The 18559-nt window shown below is 43.8% G+C and overlaps 1 protein-coding gene across 6 annotated transcripts in view; it reads left to right on the top strand.

The window, feature by feature from the left end:
* FIRRM (FIGNL1 interacting regulator of recombination and mitosis) overlaps window positions 1-18559 on the top strand; it is a 399519-nt gene that overhangs the window by 287884 nt on the left and 93076 nt on the right. For all 6 annotated transcript variants that reach the window (XR_012235300.1, XM_073592830.1, XM_073592831.1 and 3 more), the window contains 2 exons: window positions 622-726; window positions 18286-18366. Coding sequence is in view for 5 of the 6 variants with exons in the window: in XM_073592830.1 (XP_073448931.1) it covers window positions 622-726; window positions 18286-18366 (186 nt within the window). In the remaining variant the exon portion in view is untranslated. The remainder of the gene's footprint in view (window positions 1-621; window positions 727-18285; window positions 18367-18559) is intronic.

Below are 18559 nucleotides of genomic sequence, written 5' to 3'. Positions count from 1 at the left end.
GCACTGAAGACATTGTATAAAAATTGTATTTGGAGCGGCATAGTTTCTTTCTCCACAAAATACACTTGTGGGGAAATTACAGAGGGAATTGTGATGCCATCCTTTTTTCTGTTCAGCACACTAGGGCCTCATGCACACCGAGCATTTGCTCAGCTCCTGTGAATGCCTTCTTGAGAAAATCTGTTTTAAAAATGCTGTAAGAGCCGTGAATTGCACATGTGTCTATGCACGTAAATCCATTCTTTTGCATCTAGTATTGATGTATCTTCTGCTTTTTTTTTTTTGCCTAAAATCTCCTCTCCTACATGCACTGGTGATGCTTGCTTTTTTTTTTTTTTCCTGTAATCATCTGTGTGCATGGACAGACGAGCTAACATAGAGGTACGTTTACAGCCATGAAAAAACTGCCAAATGCCTGTGTAAAAGCATTTTTTTTTTAAGCCCAGTGTTCATGAACCCTAATAAGTATTCAGTGGTCACAGCTTTCGATACACAGGGAAAGACCAAATAAGAGGTCATCTTTTAAAGTTGCTTAGTGTGTCTTGGTTTAGTGAAATAAAGAGTGTTTAAAATCCTTTTGCTTTGAATTTCAACTGAGCTGTACCATGTTTTATATTTCAGATTATGGTTCTGCCAAAAATAGCAGGTTTGTTCTCCATGTTCCTTTCAGATCCAGTGTGGCTGGTAAATCAACATGCATTAGAGACATTCACTCGGTTTGCTGAGGTATATGTTGCATTTATTAATAACTTTTATGTGAATAAAATGTAGTAGCTCCTAAAGTGATAAAGTTTGTTAAAAATAACAAGCATGTCATACTTACTTGCTCTGTAAAGTGGATGCGAGAGGTGGATCAGCAGAATGAGTGTGCCAGAACAGGTAGATGTGTCTCATCTCTGCTTCTTTTTTCAGATGAGCAGGGGTGTACAGAGGTAGTGCAGATGTGCAGGATAGTACAGTGGTTGGGCAGATATGCAGGGGGTTACAGTGGTGGGGCAGATGAGAAAGGGGTACATTGGTAGGGCAGATGAGAAAGGGGTACATTGCTGGGGCAGATGAACAGGGGGGTGCAGTGGTGGGACATGTGAGCAGTGGGGTACAGTGGTGGGACATGTGAGCAGTGGGGTACAGTGATGGGACATATGAGCAGTGGGGTACAGTGGTGGGACAGATGAGCAGGGGGTACAGTGGTGGGACAGATGAGCAGGGGGTACAGTGGTGGGACAGATGAGCAGGGGGTACAGTGGTGGGGCACATGAGCAGGGGGTACAGTGGTGGGGCACATGAGCAGGGGGTACAGTGGTGGGACAGATGAGCAGGGGGTACAGTGGTGGGACAGATGAGCAGGGGGTACAGTGGTGGGGCACATGAGCAGGGGGGTACAGTGGTGGGACAGATGAGCAGGGGGGTACAGTGGTGGGACAGATGAGCAGGGGGGTACAGTGGTGGGACAGATGAGCAGGGGGGTACAGTGGTGGGGCAGATGTACAGTGGTGGGGCAGATTTGCATGGGGGACAGTGATCTGAGATGTGAAGGTGTATAAATTGGGGCTCATCTGAGGTGTGGAGTTGCAGGAATTGGGGCTGATCTGAGGCGTGAGAGTGCAGGATGTTAATTTCGCACTACTAAAGTAGTTTACAGCATTTACTTTATAAAAAAAATCCTTTTTGTGATTGAGAGTGTGAATTTCTTTGAAAACTCTGTTCTCAAAAGGTTGCCTACCCCCTGTGTTAGAGGACGCAAGAAGTATTTTCAGTAACTTAAAGCAGTATTAAACCCAAAAGCAAACATTTATTATATTGCACCTTACCAATTACTAGATGTGATGGCTGCATTAGTTTCCTTTTTTAGGCTTACTTTCTTTTATTTTCTGGTGAAACACCCAGCGAGTCTGTTGTCTTTCACGAAATCAAGCTCTCAAGCAGAATGTATATACATGGATGAGAGAAACCACTTAACACTGCCAGGGGTGATTAAAATGATCAGCTTTTATTTATTCATGCAAAACCTTTATTCCAAAAAAAAAAAAAACACTGTTTACTGTTACTGTACTTATGAGTTTGGCTTCAATTTGTTAGTGTACCTAAATTTTCTAATACATTTAACACTACCCTCCCCCACATACTGACAATGCTGCTGTCTGCTGTGCCCATGTGCTCATTCCTCCGGAGTTGTATCTCACTAATAAAGGAGGTGTGTTACTGGCTAGGTCACCAGGTGAAAGGGGGGGGTGGAACAAAGAAAATGTTTGGTAAGCTGCAATATAATACATTTTTGGTTTAGGGTTTAATGCCGCTTTAAATTACTGACCCAGTATAAGCATATAGATGATGAGCTCTGGCTTTCTTTGCTGCAGGCTTGTTATGAGTATGCGACTGCTGTATTGAAGCCAGACACCGCAAAAATAACTAACACTTTCGTTAGTATGCCAAGAATGGCAGCCTCTATATTTCCTTCATGACGTCTGTACTTCAACCATATACAGTATATCGAAATGGATTTACCCTTTTTCCTCCTTTTGAATCTTTTTGACATCAATGAATATTTATAACTTGTTTTCCAGTTTTTTCATATTTTGAACTGTGTGCACTTTTTGGACACTTCTGTGCAGTCAAATGGTGAACAAATATCAATGCATAAACTAGTGCAGAGCTACCCCAACATGGTTGCCCAAAAAACAAAAAATAACTATTAATGTGACAAAGTAAAAAATACTAATGTAATTCACAAAAACATATACAGGCAGTCCCTGGGTTACAAACAAGGCTCTGAAGATTTGTTCTTAAAGCGGAGTTCCACCCAAAAAGGGAACTTCTGCTTATGCGGTTCCTCCCCCCCTCCGGTGCCACATTTGGCACCTTTCAGGGGGGAGGGGGGAGCAGATACCTGTCTAATACAGGTGTTTGCTCCCACTTCCGGCAATATATCGCCGCAGAATCCGCGGCGATCTACTCCATGTCTGGCCCCTCCTCCATCCCCCTTATGTCTTCTGTGAGACATACAGGGACCAGTCAGGACACGCAGCGCGACTCGCGCATGCGCAGTAGGGAACCAGGCTGTGAAGCTGTAACTTCCTGATTCCCTTACTGAAGATACCGCCGTCTGCACCCGGGAGCCGAGGGTGAGGACATCGCGGGCGCCCTGGACAAGTTAGTGTCCTTATTTTAAAAGTTAGCAGCTGCAGTATTTGTAGCTGCTGACTTTTATTTTTTTTTTTCGGCGGAACTCCGCTTTAAAGTAATTGTAAAGGTTTGTGGGGTTTTTTTTTTTTGTTTTTTTTTTTTTAAATAAATAACGAACATGTTATACTTACCTGCTCTGCGCAAGGTTTTTTGCACAGAGCAGCCCCGATCCTCTTCTGGGGTACCCTGGTGACACTCCTGGCTCCTCCCCTTCATCGGGTGCCCCCACGGAGAGCTGCTTTCATGGGGCTGTTTCGTCAGATTAGGTGACCCGTCAGATTTTGTAACTGGAGTGACGTTCCGTCGCCGCCATCTTGCTACACCCTGCACTCATCTACAGTGAGAAGGCGGCATGCGGGCATCTTGTTACACCCACCAGAGTCTTGCATTTCACACTTATTTTTAACATTAAACTCAGCTTATATAGTGAAATTCTGTATTTTTAAATCCGTAAGACTGTTTTGATGTTCTGTGTTCTGTCATATTAGCAAACCTGTGAGATCAGCAGGCTCGTCGCTGCTTTTAAAATTCGACATCTAAACAGATGGATTTTGAAATACTGTATTTCACTATTTAAGTTCAGTTTACTGTTAAAAATATGTGTAAAATGCAAGACTCCGGTGAGTGTAACAAGATGTCCGTTTGCTGTCTTCTCACTGTATCCTTACTTTGGACAAGTGCGGGATGTAGCAAGATGGCATCTGACGGGTCACCTAATCTGACGAAATGCCCCCATGGAAAGCGGCTGACTCGCCCTCGTCCCCCCCCCCCCGCTCCCGTGTCACTGGATTTGATTGACAGCAGAGGGAGCCAATGGTTCCTGCTGCTACCAATCTATCCAATGAGGAAGGAGACCGGCTGGAGTCATTGGGCTTGTGCAAATCGCTGGAATGGATCGCTCAGTTAAGAAAAGGGGGGGCTCTGGGAGCAGCTGCAGCCCAGGTTTTTCGCCTTAATGCAAAGAATGCATTAAGGTGAAAAACCTGGAGACTTTACAACCCCTTTAGGTTGAATTTGTTTGTTAGTTGAACAGGTACATTTTTTAGGTGTAATTTGAGTCTGCTCACATCGATAATTGACCTCAAGGCTTCCTAACAGGTCAGAACAGCTTCAGGTCTGTCTTCTATCTTTATTATATATGATATACATCCACCATAGACCATCACGTTTTGTACCAGAAACTTGTGATGAGCTGGAGAATTACTATGTGATATGCAAGTTAGTCAAACCGTTTTATGTGAGTGTATTTTTATTCCTTTTTTTTAAAGATAAATACAGTGAGCACTATAGGTCTTCTCTGTCCTATGTTGTTCATGCTTGCATGGTCAACGGTGGATGTATGTCAGAGGACTAAAGATAAGACAGACCTGGATGATATACCCTCATATAAGAAAAGTTGTTTAGACCTCTTAAAGTGGTTGCAAACCTAGTTACACCACTTGTACCTACAGGTAAGCCTATAATAAGGTTTACTTGTAGGTAATGTAAATATTTCCTAAACCTGCACGGTTTAGGAGATATTTATCATATACGCCTGCGCCGATGTCACCGGCACATGCGCACAAAAGAAACTGCCTGCTCATGCCATTTCTTCAGGGCCGGTGCCGTAGCGTCATCGCGGCTCTGGCCAATCGCAGCGCCAGAGTCCGTGAACCCAGAAATAACGCCGGGAGACATGACGCCGGTATCAGCGGTGTGTGGGGACCGCTGCAACAGCTTTGATCTAAGGTAAGTATTTCATAATGAGCTAGTATGCGATGCATACTAGCTCATTATGCTTTTTTTTTTTTTTAACCACTTCAGCCCCGGACCATTTGGCTGCCTAAGGACTTTAACTGCTAATTGCGCAGTCATGCAATGCTGTACCCAAACGAAATTTGCGTCCTTTTCTTCCCACAAATAGAGCTTTCTTTTGATGGTATTTGATCACCTCTGCCAATTTTTATTTTTTGCGCGACTTTTTTTTTGGGAGACTTTTTGGGAGCCTAGCCGCGTACGGGACCCCGAAAACCAAGCACCGCCTTCGGGCTTTCTAAGGGTGTAAATTTTTGATTTCACCCTTCACTGCCTATCACAGTTTCGGAGGCCATGGAATGCCCAGATGGCACAAACCCCCCCCAAATGACCTCATTTTGGAAAGTAGACACCTCAAGCTATTTGCTGAGAGGCATGTTGAGCCCATGGAATATTTTATTTTTTGACACAAGTTGCGGGAAAGTGACAATTTTTTTTTTTTTTTTTTTGCACAAAGTTGTCACTAAATGATATATTGCTCACACAGGCCATGGGCATATGTGGAATTGCACCCCAAAATACATTTAGCTGCTTCTACTGAGTATGGGGATACCACATGTGTGGGACTTTTTGGGAGGCTAGCCGAGTACGGGGCCCCAAAAACCAATCACTGCCTTCATGATTTCTAAGGGCGTAAATTTTTGATTTCACTCCTCACTACCTATCACAGTTTTGAAGGCCATAAAATACCAAGATGGCACAAAACCTCCCCAAATGACCCCATTTTGGAAAGTAGACACCCCAAGCTATTTGCTGAGAGGCATGTTGAGTCCATGGAATATTTTATATTTTGACACAAGTTGCGGGAAAGTAACACATTTTTTTTTTTTTTTTTTTTGCACAAAGTTGTCACTAAATGATATATTGCTTAAAAAATGCCATGGGCATATGTGGAATTACACCCCAAAATACATTCTGCTGCTTCTCCTGAGTATGGGGATACCACATGTTTAGGACTTTTTGGGAGCCTAGCTTCATACGGGGCCCCGAAATCCAATCACCGCCTTCAGGATTTCTAAGGGGGTACGTTTTTGATTTCACTCCTCACTACCTATCACAGTTTTGAAGGCCATAAAATGCTAAGATAGCACAAAACCCCCCAAAATGACCCCATTTTGGAAAGTAGACACCCCAAGCTATTTGCTGAGAGGCATGGTGAGTATTTTGCAGCTCTCATTTGTTTTTGAAAATGAAGACAGACAAGAAAAATGTTTTTTTGTTTTCTTTTTTCAATTTTCAAAAGTTTGTGACAAAAAGTGAGGTCTGCAAAATACTCACTATACCTCTCAGCAAATAGCTTGGGGTGTCTATTTTCCAAAATGGGGTCATTTGGGGGGGGGGTTGTGCCATCTAGGCATTCCATGGCCTCCGAAACTGTGATAGGCAGTGAAGAGTGAAATCAAAAATTCACGCCCTTAGTACGCGGCTAGGCTCCCAAAAAGTCTCACACATGTGGTATCCCCGTACTCAGGAGAAGCAACAGAATTTATTTTGGGGTGTAATTTCACATATTCCCATGGCATGTTTGAGCAATATATCATTTAGTGACAACTTTGTGCATAAAAAAAAAAAATGTCTTTTTCCCGCAATTCCTGTCACAATATAAAATATTCCATGGACTCGACATGCTTCTCAGCAAATAGCTTGGGGTGTCTACTTTCCAAAATGGGGTCATTTGGGGGGGGGTTTGAACTGTCCTGGCATTTTATGCACAACATTTAGAAGCTTATGTCACACATCACCCACTCTTCTAACCACTTGAAGACAAAGCCCTTTCTGACACTTTTTGTTTACATGAAAAAATTATTTTTTTTTGCAAGAAAATTACTTTGAACCCCCAAACATTATATATTTTTTTAAAGCAAGTGCCCTACAGATTAAAATGGTGGGTGTTTCATTTTTTTTTTTCACACAGTAATTGCGCAGCGATTTTTCAAACGCATTTTTTGGGGAAAAAACACTTTTTTACATTTTAATGCACTAAAACACACTATATTGCCAAAATGTTTGATGAAATAAAAAAGATGATCTTAGGCCGAGTACATGGATACCAAACATGACATGCTTTAAAATTGCGCACAAACGTGCAGTGGCGACAAACTAAATACATTTTTAACCACTTAAGGACCGCCTCACGCCGATGTACGTCGGCAAGGTGGCACGGGCAGGCAGAATCACGTACATATACACCCCCCCCCCCCCCCCGGTGCCCGAGGCGATCTGTTTTTGATCAGCGGCGATCGGAGATGAGGGGGAGACCATACGTTCGTGGCCCCTCCCTCGCGATCACCGCCGGCCAATCAAATCATTCCTCTGCTGCTGTATGCTAAACAGCAGCAAAGGAAATGATGTCATCTCTCCTCCGCTCGGTATTTTCCGTTCCGGCGCCGAGGAGAGAAGACTGCAATGTGAGTGTAACACTACACACACACACAGTAGAACATGGCAGGCACACAAAACACCCCCCAATCACCCCCCAGCCCCCCCCCCCCCCCCCGTCACACTGCCACCAAGCAGTTTTGTTTTTTTGTTTTTTCTGATTATGATTACTGCATGGTGTCAGTTTGTGACAGTTAGTGTGTTAGGGTTAGCCCCCTTTAGGTCTAGGGTACCCCACTAACCCCCCCAATAAAGTTTTAACCCCTTGATCACCCCCCGTCGCCAGTGTCGCTAAGCGATCATTTTTCTGATCGCTGTATTAGTGTCACTGATGACGCTAGTTAGGGAGGTAAATATATAGGTTCGCCGTCAGCGTTTTATAGCGACAGGGACCCCCGTATACTACCTAATAAATGTTTTAACCCCTTGATTGCCCCCTAGTTAACCCTTTCACCACTGATCACCGTATAACTGTTACGGGTGACGCTGGTTAGTTCGTTTATTTTTTATAGTGTCAGGGCACCCGCCGTTTATTACTGAATAAAGGTTTAGCCCCCTGATCGCCCGGCGGTGATATGAGTCGCCCCAGGCAGCGTCAGATTAGCGCCAGTACCGCTAACACCCACGCACGCAGCATACGCCTCCCTTAGTGGTATAGTATCTGAACTAATCAATATCTGATCCGATCAGATCTATACTAGCGTCCCCAGCAGTTTAGGGTTCCCAAAAACGCAGTGTTAGCGGGATCAGCCCAGATACCTGCTAGCAACTGCATTTTGCCCCTCCGCCCAGCCCACCCAAGTGCAGTTTTGATCGATCACTGACACTTACAAAACACTAAACGCATAGCTGCAGCGTTTGCAGAGTCAGGCCTGATCCCTGCGATCGCTAACAGTTTTTTTTGTAGCATTTTGGTGAACTGGCAAGCACCAGCCCCAGACAGCGTCAGGTTAGCGCCAGTACCGCTAACACCCACGCACGCACCGTACACCTCCCTTAGTGGCATAGTATCTGATCGGATCAATATCTGATCAGATCTATACTAGCGTCCCCAGCAGTTTAGGGTTCCCAAAAACGCAGTGTTAGTGGGATCAGCCCAGATACCTGCTAGCACCTGCGTTTTGCCCCTCCGCCCAGCCCACCCAAGTGCATTATCGATCGATCACTGACACTTACAAAACACTAAACGCATAGCTGCAGCGTTTGCAGAGTCAGGCCTGATCCCTGCAATCGCTAAAAGTTTTTTCGGTAGCGTTTTGGTGAACTGGCAAGCACCAGCGGCCTAGTACACCCCGGTCGTAGTCAAACCAGCACTGCAGTAACACTTAGTGACGTGGCGAGTCCCATAAGTGCAGTTCAAGCTGGCGAGGTGGCAAGCACAAGTAGTGTCCCGTTGCCACCAAGAAGAAGACAAACACAGGCCCATAGTGCCCTTCCTGCTGCATTCGCCAATCCTAATTGGGAACCCACCACTTCTGCAGCACCTGTACTTCCCCCATTCACATCCCCAACCAAATGCAGTCGGCTGCATGAGAGGCATTTTCTTTATGTCCTCTTGAGTACCCCTACCCAGCGAACCCCCTCAAAAAAGATGTTGTGTCTGCAGCAAGCGTGGATATAAAAGCGTGACACCCGCTATTATTGTCCCTCCTGTCCTGACAATCCTGGTCTTTGCATTGGTGAATGTTTTGAACGCTACCATTCACTAGTTGAGTATTAGCGTAGGGTACAGCATTGCACAGACTAGGCACACTTTCACAGGGTCTCCCAAGATGCCATCGCATTTTGAGAGACCCGAACCTGGAACCAGTTACAGTTATAAAAGTTAGTTACAAAAAAAAGTGTAAAAAAAAAAATATATATATATAAAATAAAAAAAAATATTGTCGTTTTTATTGTTCTCTCTCTCTCTCTATTCTCTCTATTGTTCTGCTCTTTTTTACTGTATTCTATTCTGCAATGTTTTATTGTTATTATGTTTTATCATTTTGCTTTTCAGGTATGCAATTTTTTATACTTTACCGTTTACTGTGTTTTATTATTAACCATTTTTTTGTCTTCAGGTACGCCATTCACGACTTTGAGTGGTTATACCAGAATGATGCCTGCAGGTTTAGGTATCATCTTGGTATCATTCTTTCCAGCCAGCGGTCGGCTTTCATGTAAAAGCAATCCTAGCGGCTAATTAGCCTCTAGACTGCTTTTACAAGCAGTGGGAGGGAATGCCCCCCCCCCCCCCCGTCTTCCGTGTTTTTCTCTGGCTCTCCTGTCTCAACAGGGAACCTGAGAATGCAGCCGGTGATTCAGCCAGCTGACCATAGAGCTGATCAGAGACCAGAGTGGCTCCAAACATCTCTATGGCCTAAGAAACCGGAAGCTAACGAGCATTTCATGACTTAGATTTCGCCGGATGTAAACAACGCCATTGGGAAATTGGGAAAGCATTTTATCACACGGATCTTGGTGTGGTCAGATGCTTTGAGGGCAGAGGAGAGATCTAGAGTCTAATAGACCCCAATTTTTTCAAAAGAGTACCTGTCACTACCTATTGCGATCATAGGGGATATTTACATTCCCTGAGATAACAATAAAAATGATTAAAAAAAAAAAAATGAAAGAAACAGTATAAAAATAAGATAAAAAAGCAAAAAAAAAATAAATAAAAAAAAAAAAAACACCCCTGTCCCCCCCTGCTCTTGCACCAAGGCGAACGCAAGCGTCGGTCTGGCATCAAATGTAAACAGCAATTGCACTATGCATGTGAGATGTCACCGCGAACGTCAGATCGAGGGCAGTAATTTTAGCAGTAGACCTCCTCTGTAAATCTAAAGTGGTAACCTGTAAAGGCTTTTCAAAATGTATTTAGTTTGTCGCCACTGCACGTTTGTGCGCAATTTTAAAGCATGTCATGTTTGGTATCCATGTACTCGGCCTAAGATCATCTTTTTTATTGCATCAAACATTTGGGCAATATAGTGTGTTTTAGTGCATTAAAATTTTAAAAAGTGTGTTTTTTCCCCAAAAAATGCGTTTAAAAAATCGCTGCGCAAATACTGTGTGAAAAAAAAAAATCAAACACCCACCATTTTAATCTGTAGGGCGTTTGCTTTAACAAAATATATAATGTTTGGGGGTTCAAAGTAATTTTCTTGCAAAAAAAAAATAATTTTTTCATGTAAACAAAAAGTGTCAGAAAGGGCTTTGTCTTCAAGTGGTTAGAAGAGTGTGTGATGTGTGACATAAGCTTCTAAATGTTGTACATAAAATGCCAGGACAGTTCAAAACCCCCCCAAATGACCCCATTTTGGAAAGTAGACACCCCAAGCTATTTGCTAAGAGTCATGTCGAGTCCATGGAATATTTTATATTGTGACACAAGTTGCGGGAAAGAGACAAATTTTTTTTTTTTTTTTTTTTTTGCACAAAGTTGTCACTAAATGATATATTGCTCAAACATGCCATGGGAATATGTGAAATTACACCCCAAAATAAATTCTGTTGCTTCTCCTGAGTACGGGGATACCGCATGTGTGAGACTTTTTGAGAGCCTAGCCGCGTACGGGACCCCGAAAACCAAGCACCGCCTTCAGGCTTTCTAAGGGCGTAAATTTTTGATTTCATTCTTCACTGCCTATCACAGTTTCGGAGGCAATGGAATGCCCAGGTGGCACAAAACCCCCCCCCAAATGACCCCATTTTGAAAAGTAGACACCCCAAGCTATTTGCTGAGAGGTATAGTGAGTATTTTGCAGACCTCACTTTTTGTCACAAGGTTTTGAAAAAAGAAAAAAAAATGTTTTTTCTTGTCTTTCTTCATTTTCAAATACAAATGAGTGCTGCAAAATACTCACCATGCTTCTCAGCAAATAGCTTGGGGTGTCTACTTTCCAAAATGGGGTCATTTGGGGGGGTTTTATGCCAACTGGGCATTCCATGGCCTCCAAAACTGTGATAGACAGTGAAGAGTGAAATCAAAAATTTACACCCTTAGAAATCCTGAAGGCGGTGATTGGTTTTCGGGGCCCCGTACGCAGCTAGGCTCTCAAAAAGTCCCACACATGTGGTATCCCCATACTCAGGAGAAGCAGCTAAATGTATTTTGGGGTGCAATTCCACATATGCCCATGGCCTGTGTGAGCAATATATCATTTAGTGACAACTTTGTGCAAAAAAAAAAAAAACAAAATTTGTCACTTTCCCGCAACTTGTGTTAAAATATAAAATATTCCATGGACTCAACATGCCTCTCAGCAAATAGCTTGGGGTGTCTACTTTCCAAAATGGGGTCATTTGGGGGGGGGGGGGGGTTGTGCCATCTGGGCATTTTATGGCCTTCAAAACTGTGATTGGTAGTGAGGAGTGGAATCAAAAATTTACGCCCTTAGAAATCCTGAAGGCGGTGATTGGTTTTCGGGGCCCCGTACACAGCTGGGCTCCCAAAAAGTCCCACACATGTGGTATCCCCGTACTCAGGAGAAGCAGCTGAATGTATTTTGGGGTGCAATTCCACATAGGCCCATGGCCTGTGTGAGCAATATATAATTTAGTGACAACTTTTTGTAAATATTTTTTTTTTTTTGTTGTTGTCATTATTCAATCACTTGGGACAAAAAAAATAAATATTCAATGGGTTCAACATGCCTCTCAGCAATTTCCTTGGGGTGTCTACTTTCCAAAATGGGGTCATTTGGGGGGGGTTTGTACTGCCCTGCCATTTTAGCACCTCAAGAAATGACATAGGCAGTCATAAACTAAAAGCTGTGTAAATTCCAGAAAATGTACCCTAGTTTGTAGACGCTATAACTTTTGCGCAAACCAATAAATATACGCTTATTGACTTTTTTTTTACCAAAGACATGTGGCCGAATACATTTTGGCCTAAATGTATGACTAAAATTGAGTTTATTGGATTTTTTTTATAACAAACAGTAGAAAATATCATTTTTTTCAAAATTTTCGGTCTTTTTCCGTTTATAGCGCAAAAAATAAAAACGGCAGAGGTGATCATATAGCATCAAAAGAAAGCTCTATTTGTGGGAAGAAAAGGATGCAAATTTTGTTTGGGTACAGCATTGCATGACCGCGCAATTAGCAGTTAAAACGACGCAGTGCCAAATTGGAAAAAGTCCTCTGGTCCTTAGGCAGCATAATGGTCCGGGGCTGAAGTGGTTAAAAGCCTTTACAGGTTACCACTTTAGATTTACAGAGGAGGTCTACTGCTAAAATTGACCTTCGCGGTGATACCTCACATGCATGGTGCAATTGCTGTTTACATTTGACGCCAGACCGACGCTTGTGTTCGCCTTTGCGCGAGAGCAGGGGGGACAGAGGTGCTTTTTTTTATTATTTTTTTTATTTTTTTTATCTTATTTTTAAACTGTTCCTTTCATTTTTATGTTTTTTAATCATTTTAATTGTTATCTCAGGGAATGTAAATATCCCCTATGATAGCAATAGGTAGTGACAGGTACTCTTTTTTGAAAAAATTGGGGTCTATTAGACCCTAGATCTCTCCTCTGCCCTCAAAGCATCTGACCACACCAAGATCGGTGTGATAAAATGCTTTCCCAATTTCCCAATGGCGCTGTTTACATCCGGCGAAATCTAAGTCATGAAATGCTCGTAGCTTCCGGTTTCTTAGGCCATAGAGATGTTTGGAGCCATTCTGGTCTCTGATCAGTTCTATGCTCAGCTGGCTGAATCACCGGCTGCATTTTCAGGTTCCCTGTTGGGACAGGAGAGCCAGAGAAAAACATGGAAGATGGTGGGGGGGGGGGCATTCCCTCCCACTGCTTGTAAAAGCAGTCTAGAGGCTAATTAGCCGCTAGGATTGCTTTTACATGAAAGCCGACCGCTGGCTGAAAAGAATGATACCAAGATGATACCTAAACCTGCAGGCATCATTCTGGTATAACCACTCAAAGTCCAGCAACATACCAGTAATTTGCTGGTCCTTGTTGGGCATATATTGTAAACTTTTTTTTTTCATGCAGCCTGTGGGCTGAACGAAAAAAAGATATTGATCAGTGGGTATGCCCACCATTAGAATACCTCCCTTCATCCACCCACTTCTAATGATGGGCATACATGCACCATTTATATATGCTGAAGCATGGGGGCATCCTCCCGCAAAAGGCAGGAGCAAATCGCTCCTCCACCCACTGCTGCCCCCACGCTTTGGCATATATGCTGAAGTATGTAACTGTGGTGGTGAAATCACCTCCGACAGCGCTGGAGTCACGGCTTTATATATCGTGCGAGCAAACGCTGTTGCTGTCAAGATAAATAAATCCGCACTGCAACTGAATGGCGTACCTGCTAAGCAAGTGATGGTTAACAATAAAACAAAATAACATTACAGTATAACAGTAAGACTTACCATACCTGCAAAGCAAATACAAAAAAAAAACATAGTAAAAAATAAAACATTTAACGCAACCTGTGCCTAAAATATATATATGCCGAAGCATGGGGGCATCCTCCCACAAAAGGCAGGAGCAAATCGCTCCTCCACCCACTGCTGCCCCCCCCGCTTCGGCATATATGCTGAAGTATGTAACTGTGGTGGTGAAATCACCTCCGACAGCGCTGGAGTCACGGCTTTATGTATCGTGGGAGCAAACGCTATTGCTGTCAAGATAAATAAATCCGCTCTGCAGCTGAATGGCGTACCTGAAAACAATAAAATGGTTACCAACAAAACACAGTAAACAGTAAAGTATAAAAAAATTGCATATCTGAAAAGCAAGCATAGTAAAACATAATAACAATAAAACATTGCAGAATAGAATACAGTAAAAAAGAGCAGAACAATAGAGAGAGAGAGAACAATAAAACTATTTTTGGTTTTTTTATTTTATATTTTTTTGTGTTTTTATTTTTTATTTATTTTTTTTTACACTTTTTTTAGTAACTTTAACTTTTGTAACTGGTACCAGGTTTGGGTCTCTGAAAATGCGATGGCATCTTGGGAGACCCTGTGAAAGTGTGTCCTAGTCTGTGCAGTGTTGTACCCTACGCTAATACTCAACTAGTGAATGGTAGCGTTCAAAACATTCACCCATGCAAAGACCAGGATTGCCAGGACAGGAGGGACAATAACACCGGGTGTCACGCCTAAATCCGCGCTTGCTACAGACACGACATCTTTTTTGGGGGGCTCATTGGGTAGGGGTGCTCGGGAGGGCATAAGGAAAATGCCTCTCATGCAGCCGGCCTACTGCATTTGGTTGGGGATGGTGAGGTGGAGCACCGTCTGGATACAGAAGGGCTCTGACGATCTCTTCCTGGAATTTAAGGAAGGATCCAGTCCGTCCTGAAGCTCTGTATAGCACATGAGCGTTCAGCAAAGCCAATTGAAATAAATAAACAAACAGACACTTTTTTGTACCAGCGTCTGGCCTTACGGGCAACTAGGTACGGTGCCAACAACTGGTCGTTGAGGTCCACCCCTCCCATATTTTGGTTATATTCGTGGACACAGAGGGGTTTCTCCACAACACCAGTCGCCGTAGTAATTTGGGCCATCATGTCTGCATGAAGGGAGGTGAGAACGAAAACATTCTTCTTATCCCTCCACTTCATAGTGGCAAATTATTACACTGCAAGCAGGCTCTCTCCCCCAGCCTAAGACGGGAATCTACAAGCCGCTGGGGAAAGCCCCGGCGATTAGGTTGCACGGTGCCACATGCTCCAATCTGCTGATCAAACAAGTGACTAAAAAGTGGCACGCTCGTGTAATAATTGTCCACGTACAAGTGGTACCCCTTTCCGAATAAGGGTGACACCAAGTCCCACACTATCTTGCCAGCGCTTCCTATGTAGTCAGGGCAGTTTGTCGGCTCTACGTGAATATATTTGCCCTCGTAAACCATAAAACTACATGTATAGCCTGTGGCCCTGTCACAGAGCTTATACATCTTGACCCCATATCTGGCACGCTTGCTGGGAAGGTACTGTTTGAATGACAAGCGGCCAGAAAATTTAATCAGGGACTCATCAACGCAGACAACTTGATGGGGAGTAAACAAGTCTGCAAAACGTTGGTTGAAGTGGTTTACGAGGGGCCGAAGTTTGTAGAGCCGATCGTATCCAGGGTCTCCACGAGGACGACAGAGTTCATTGTCATTGAAGTGCATGAACCGCAAAATCTGCTCGTATCGTGCCCTGGCCATGGAAGCAGAGAACACGGGCATATGGTAAATTAGGTCAGTGGACCAATATGACCGCAACTTACCCTTTTTATTTATGCCCATGTTGAGGGAAAGGCCCAGAAAGATCTTAAATTCGGAAACCGTAATTGGTCTCCAATCTCTGGCAAGGGAGGACTGGGGATTAGCGGCGATGTGTTGACCAGCGTATAAATTGCTTTGGTCCACAATAGATCTATAGAGATCTTCGGTGAAAAACAGCAAATAAATATCCAGTGGCGTAAAATCAACTGTTTCCACCTGAATACCGGGTTGGCCAGTAAATGGGGGAAGTACGGGTGCTGCAGAAGTTGTGGGTTCCCAATTCGGATTGGCGAATGCAGCAGGAAGGGCACTATGGGCACGACGGGCCTGTCTTTGTCTTCTTGGTGGCAGCGGGACACTACTTGTGCTTGCCAGCTTGAACTGCACTTATGGGACTCGCCACGTCACCACGTGATACTGCAGTGCTGGATGTACGACCAAGGTGTACTAGGCCGCTGGTGCTTGCCAGTTCACCAGAAGGAATAGCGGCACTAGTACTGCTCTGCTCCATACGAGAGCCCTGCGGTTCTTGCACTTCAAGGACAGAAGAAGAAGATTGGGGTCTGGTACGCCTGACCTTGGCAGGGACCACAACTCCGTCGTCAGAGCTATCTGTCATGGAGCCGCTGTCCTCTACAGGATCGTATTCTGAGCCTGAATCTGACAGATGAGTGACTTCCTCTTCACTATCTGTCATGCTCAGAAACGTGTAGGCCTCTTCACTATTGTACCTTCAATTTGCCATTTTGGGCTCTAAATTTAGGGGTACACTAGTGACACTCACAGGCAAAAAAGCTCCTGACTGTCAGCGACTGTATCAAAACGCTACCAAAAAACTGTTGGCGATCGCAGGGATCAGGCCTGACTCTGCGAACGCTGTAGTTATGTGTGCTTAGTGTTTTGTAAGTGTCAGTGATCGATCGATACTGCACTTGGGTGGGCTGGGCCAAGGGGCAAAACGCAGGTGCTAGCAGGTATCTGGGCTGTTCCCGCTAACACTGTGTTTATGGGAACCCTAAACTGCTGGGGATGCTAGTATAGATCTGATCGGATCAGATATCGATCCGCTCAGATACTATAGCACTAAGGGAGGTGTATGCTGCGTGCGTGGGTGTTAGTGGTACTGGCGCTAACATGACGCTGCCTGGGGCGACGCAGACCTTATCTGACCCTAAAAACTTAACTTATATCACCGCTGGGCAATTAGGGGGTTAAACCTTTATAAGGTAATAAACGGCGGGTGCCCTAAAACTATAATAAACTATAAAAAACAAACTAACCAGCGTCACCCGTAACACTTATACGGTGATCGCTGGTGAAAGGGTTAACTAGGGGGCAACTAGGGGGCAATCAGGGGGTTAAAACCTTTAGTATGTAGTATATGGGGGTCCCTGTCGCTATAAAACACTGACAGCGAACCTATATACTTACCTCCCTAACTAGCGTCACCTGTGTCACTAATACAGCATCAGAAAAACGATCGATTAGTGACACTGGCGACGGGGGGTGATCAAGGGGTTAACCTTTATTAGGGGGGTTAGGGGGGTACCCTGGACCTAAAGGGGGGGTACCCTAGACCTAAAGGGGGCTAACCCTAACTGCCCTAACACTTATAACTGTCACAAACTGACACCAATGCAAATAAAAAAAATAAAAAACTGCTATTGGTGTGAGTGTGACCGGGGGGTGATGGGGGGTGAAAAGTGTGCCTGGCGTGTTCTACTGGAAGTGTAGTGTTGGTGCACTTGGATGTCTTCTCTCCTCGGCGACCAGATCGAAAAGACCGGCTCGAGGAGGGATGACATCACTTCCTCTCCCTCTGTTTACATTACAGAGGGAGAGGAAGCATTTTCATTCACCAGGAGAGATCGGGATGGGGTGGCCACGAATGGATGGCCTCCCCCCCACCTCTGATCACCCGGGAACAATTGGCCGCCTCAGGCAGCAGGGGGGGGGGGGGGGCGATAGGACCCCCCGCCCACGGAAGGTAGATAACCTGTATGTACGTGATTCTGCCTGTCCGTGCCACCTTGCCGACGTACATCGGCATGAGGCGGTCATCAAGTGGTTAAGGGTTTTATTTTGGTTTACAACCACTTTATGAAGCCTTGAAGTCAATTTTCAAGTTGAGGACTCATGTTACACCTGGGTGTTTGGCACTTTGTGGAAGAGGGGTGTCACTATTATAGAAGATTGAATCTATCTTTTACCATTGACTTTTATATTGGTCTGTTAGTATCTCATAACATTTTTAATATTGTGAGAAAGTTCAATATTGTCACACTCTAATCAGCTAATTAACTGAAAACACCTGTAAAGGTCTCCTGAGCCTTTAAATGGTCTCTCAGTAGGTTCACACAATCAGAGGAAAGACTGCTGACTTGACAGTTGTCCAGAATACAGTCAATGACACCCTTCACAAGAAGGGCAAGTCACTAAAGCTCATTGCTAAAGAAGCTGGCTATCCAGAGTGATGTATCCAAGCATATTAATGTAAAGTTGAGCAGAAGGAAAGGTTTATGGATTGATATTGATACTAAGTGCTGTGGAATCACTGTTTTTATATAAGCTTGCAATCCATTCTTGTATATGTAAGACTGCATGGATTATTTGTTGACCATAAATAGTAAACAAAGACAGTTAAGGTTCTACTGTATTCTGCTTTTCCTTTTGACTGAATTAAAACTGTTTATAGGAAACCAGCTATGAAGAAATTGTTACACAAAGCATGAATTCAGAAGACATCAAGAATCGTGTAATATCTATCTTAAACAAGGTAAACTGTAGTTATCTTGTTTTACATTGGCTGTCTCTTGGGGTAGGAGTCACTCATTCAGTGCTTAATCCAAGCCTGGGTTGTCTAGCTTTGTAAACAAGCTTTTTACAATATGAAACAAAAAAAAACGTGAAAAGATGATGAGAAAACCCTACCTGCTGGTTACTTGTGAAATAGAAACTGAAATAAAATA

Source organism: Aquarana catesbeiana, linkage group LG07 (genome assembly GCF_042186555.1).
Source record: "Aquarana catesbeiana isolate 2022-GZ linkage group LG07, ASM4218655v1, whole genome shotgun sequence".
Lineage (NCBI taxonomy): Eukaryota > Metazoa > Chordata > Amphibia > Anura > Ranidae > Aquarana > Aquarana catesbeiana.
This window is presented reverse-complemented; position numbering and strand designations above follow the sequence as displayed.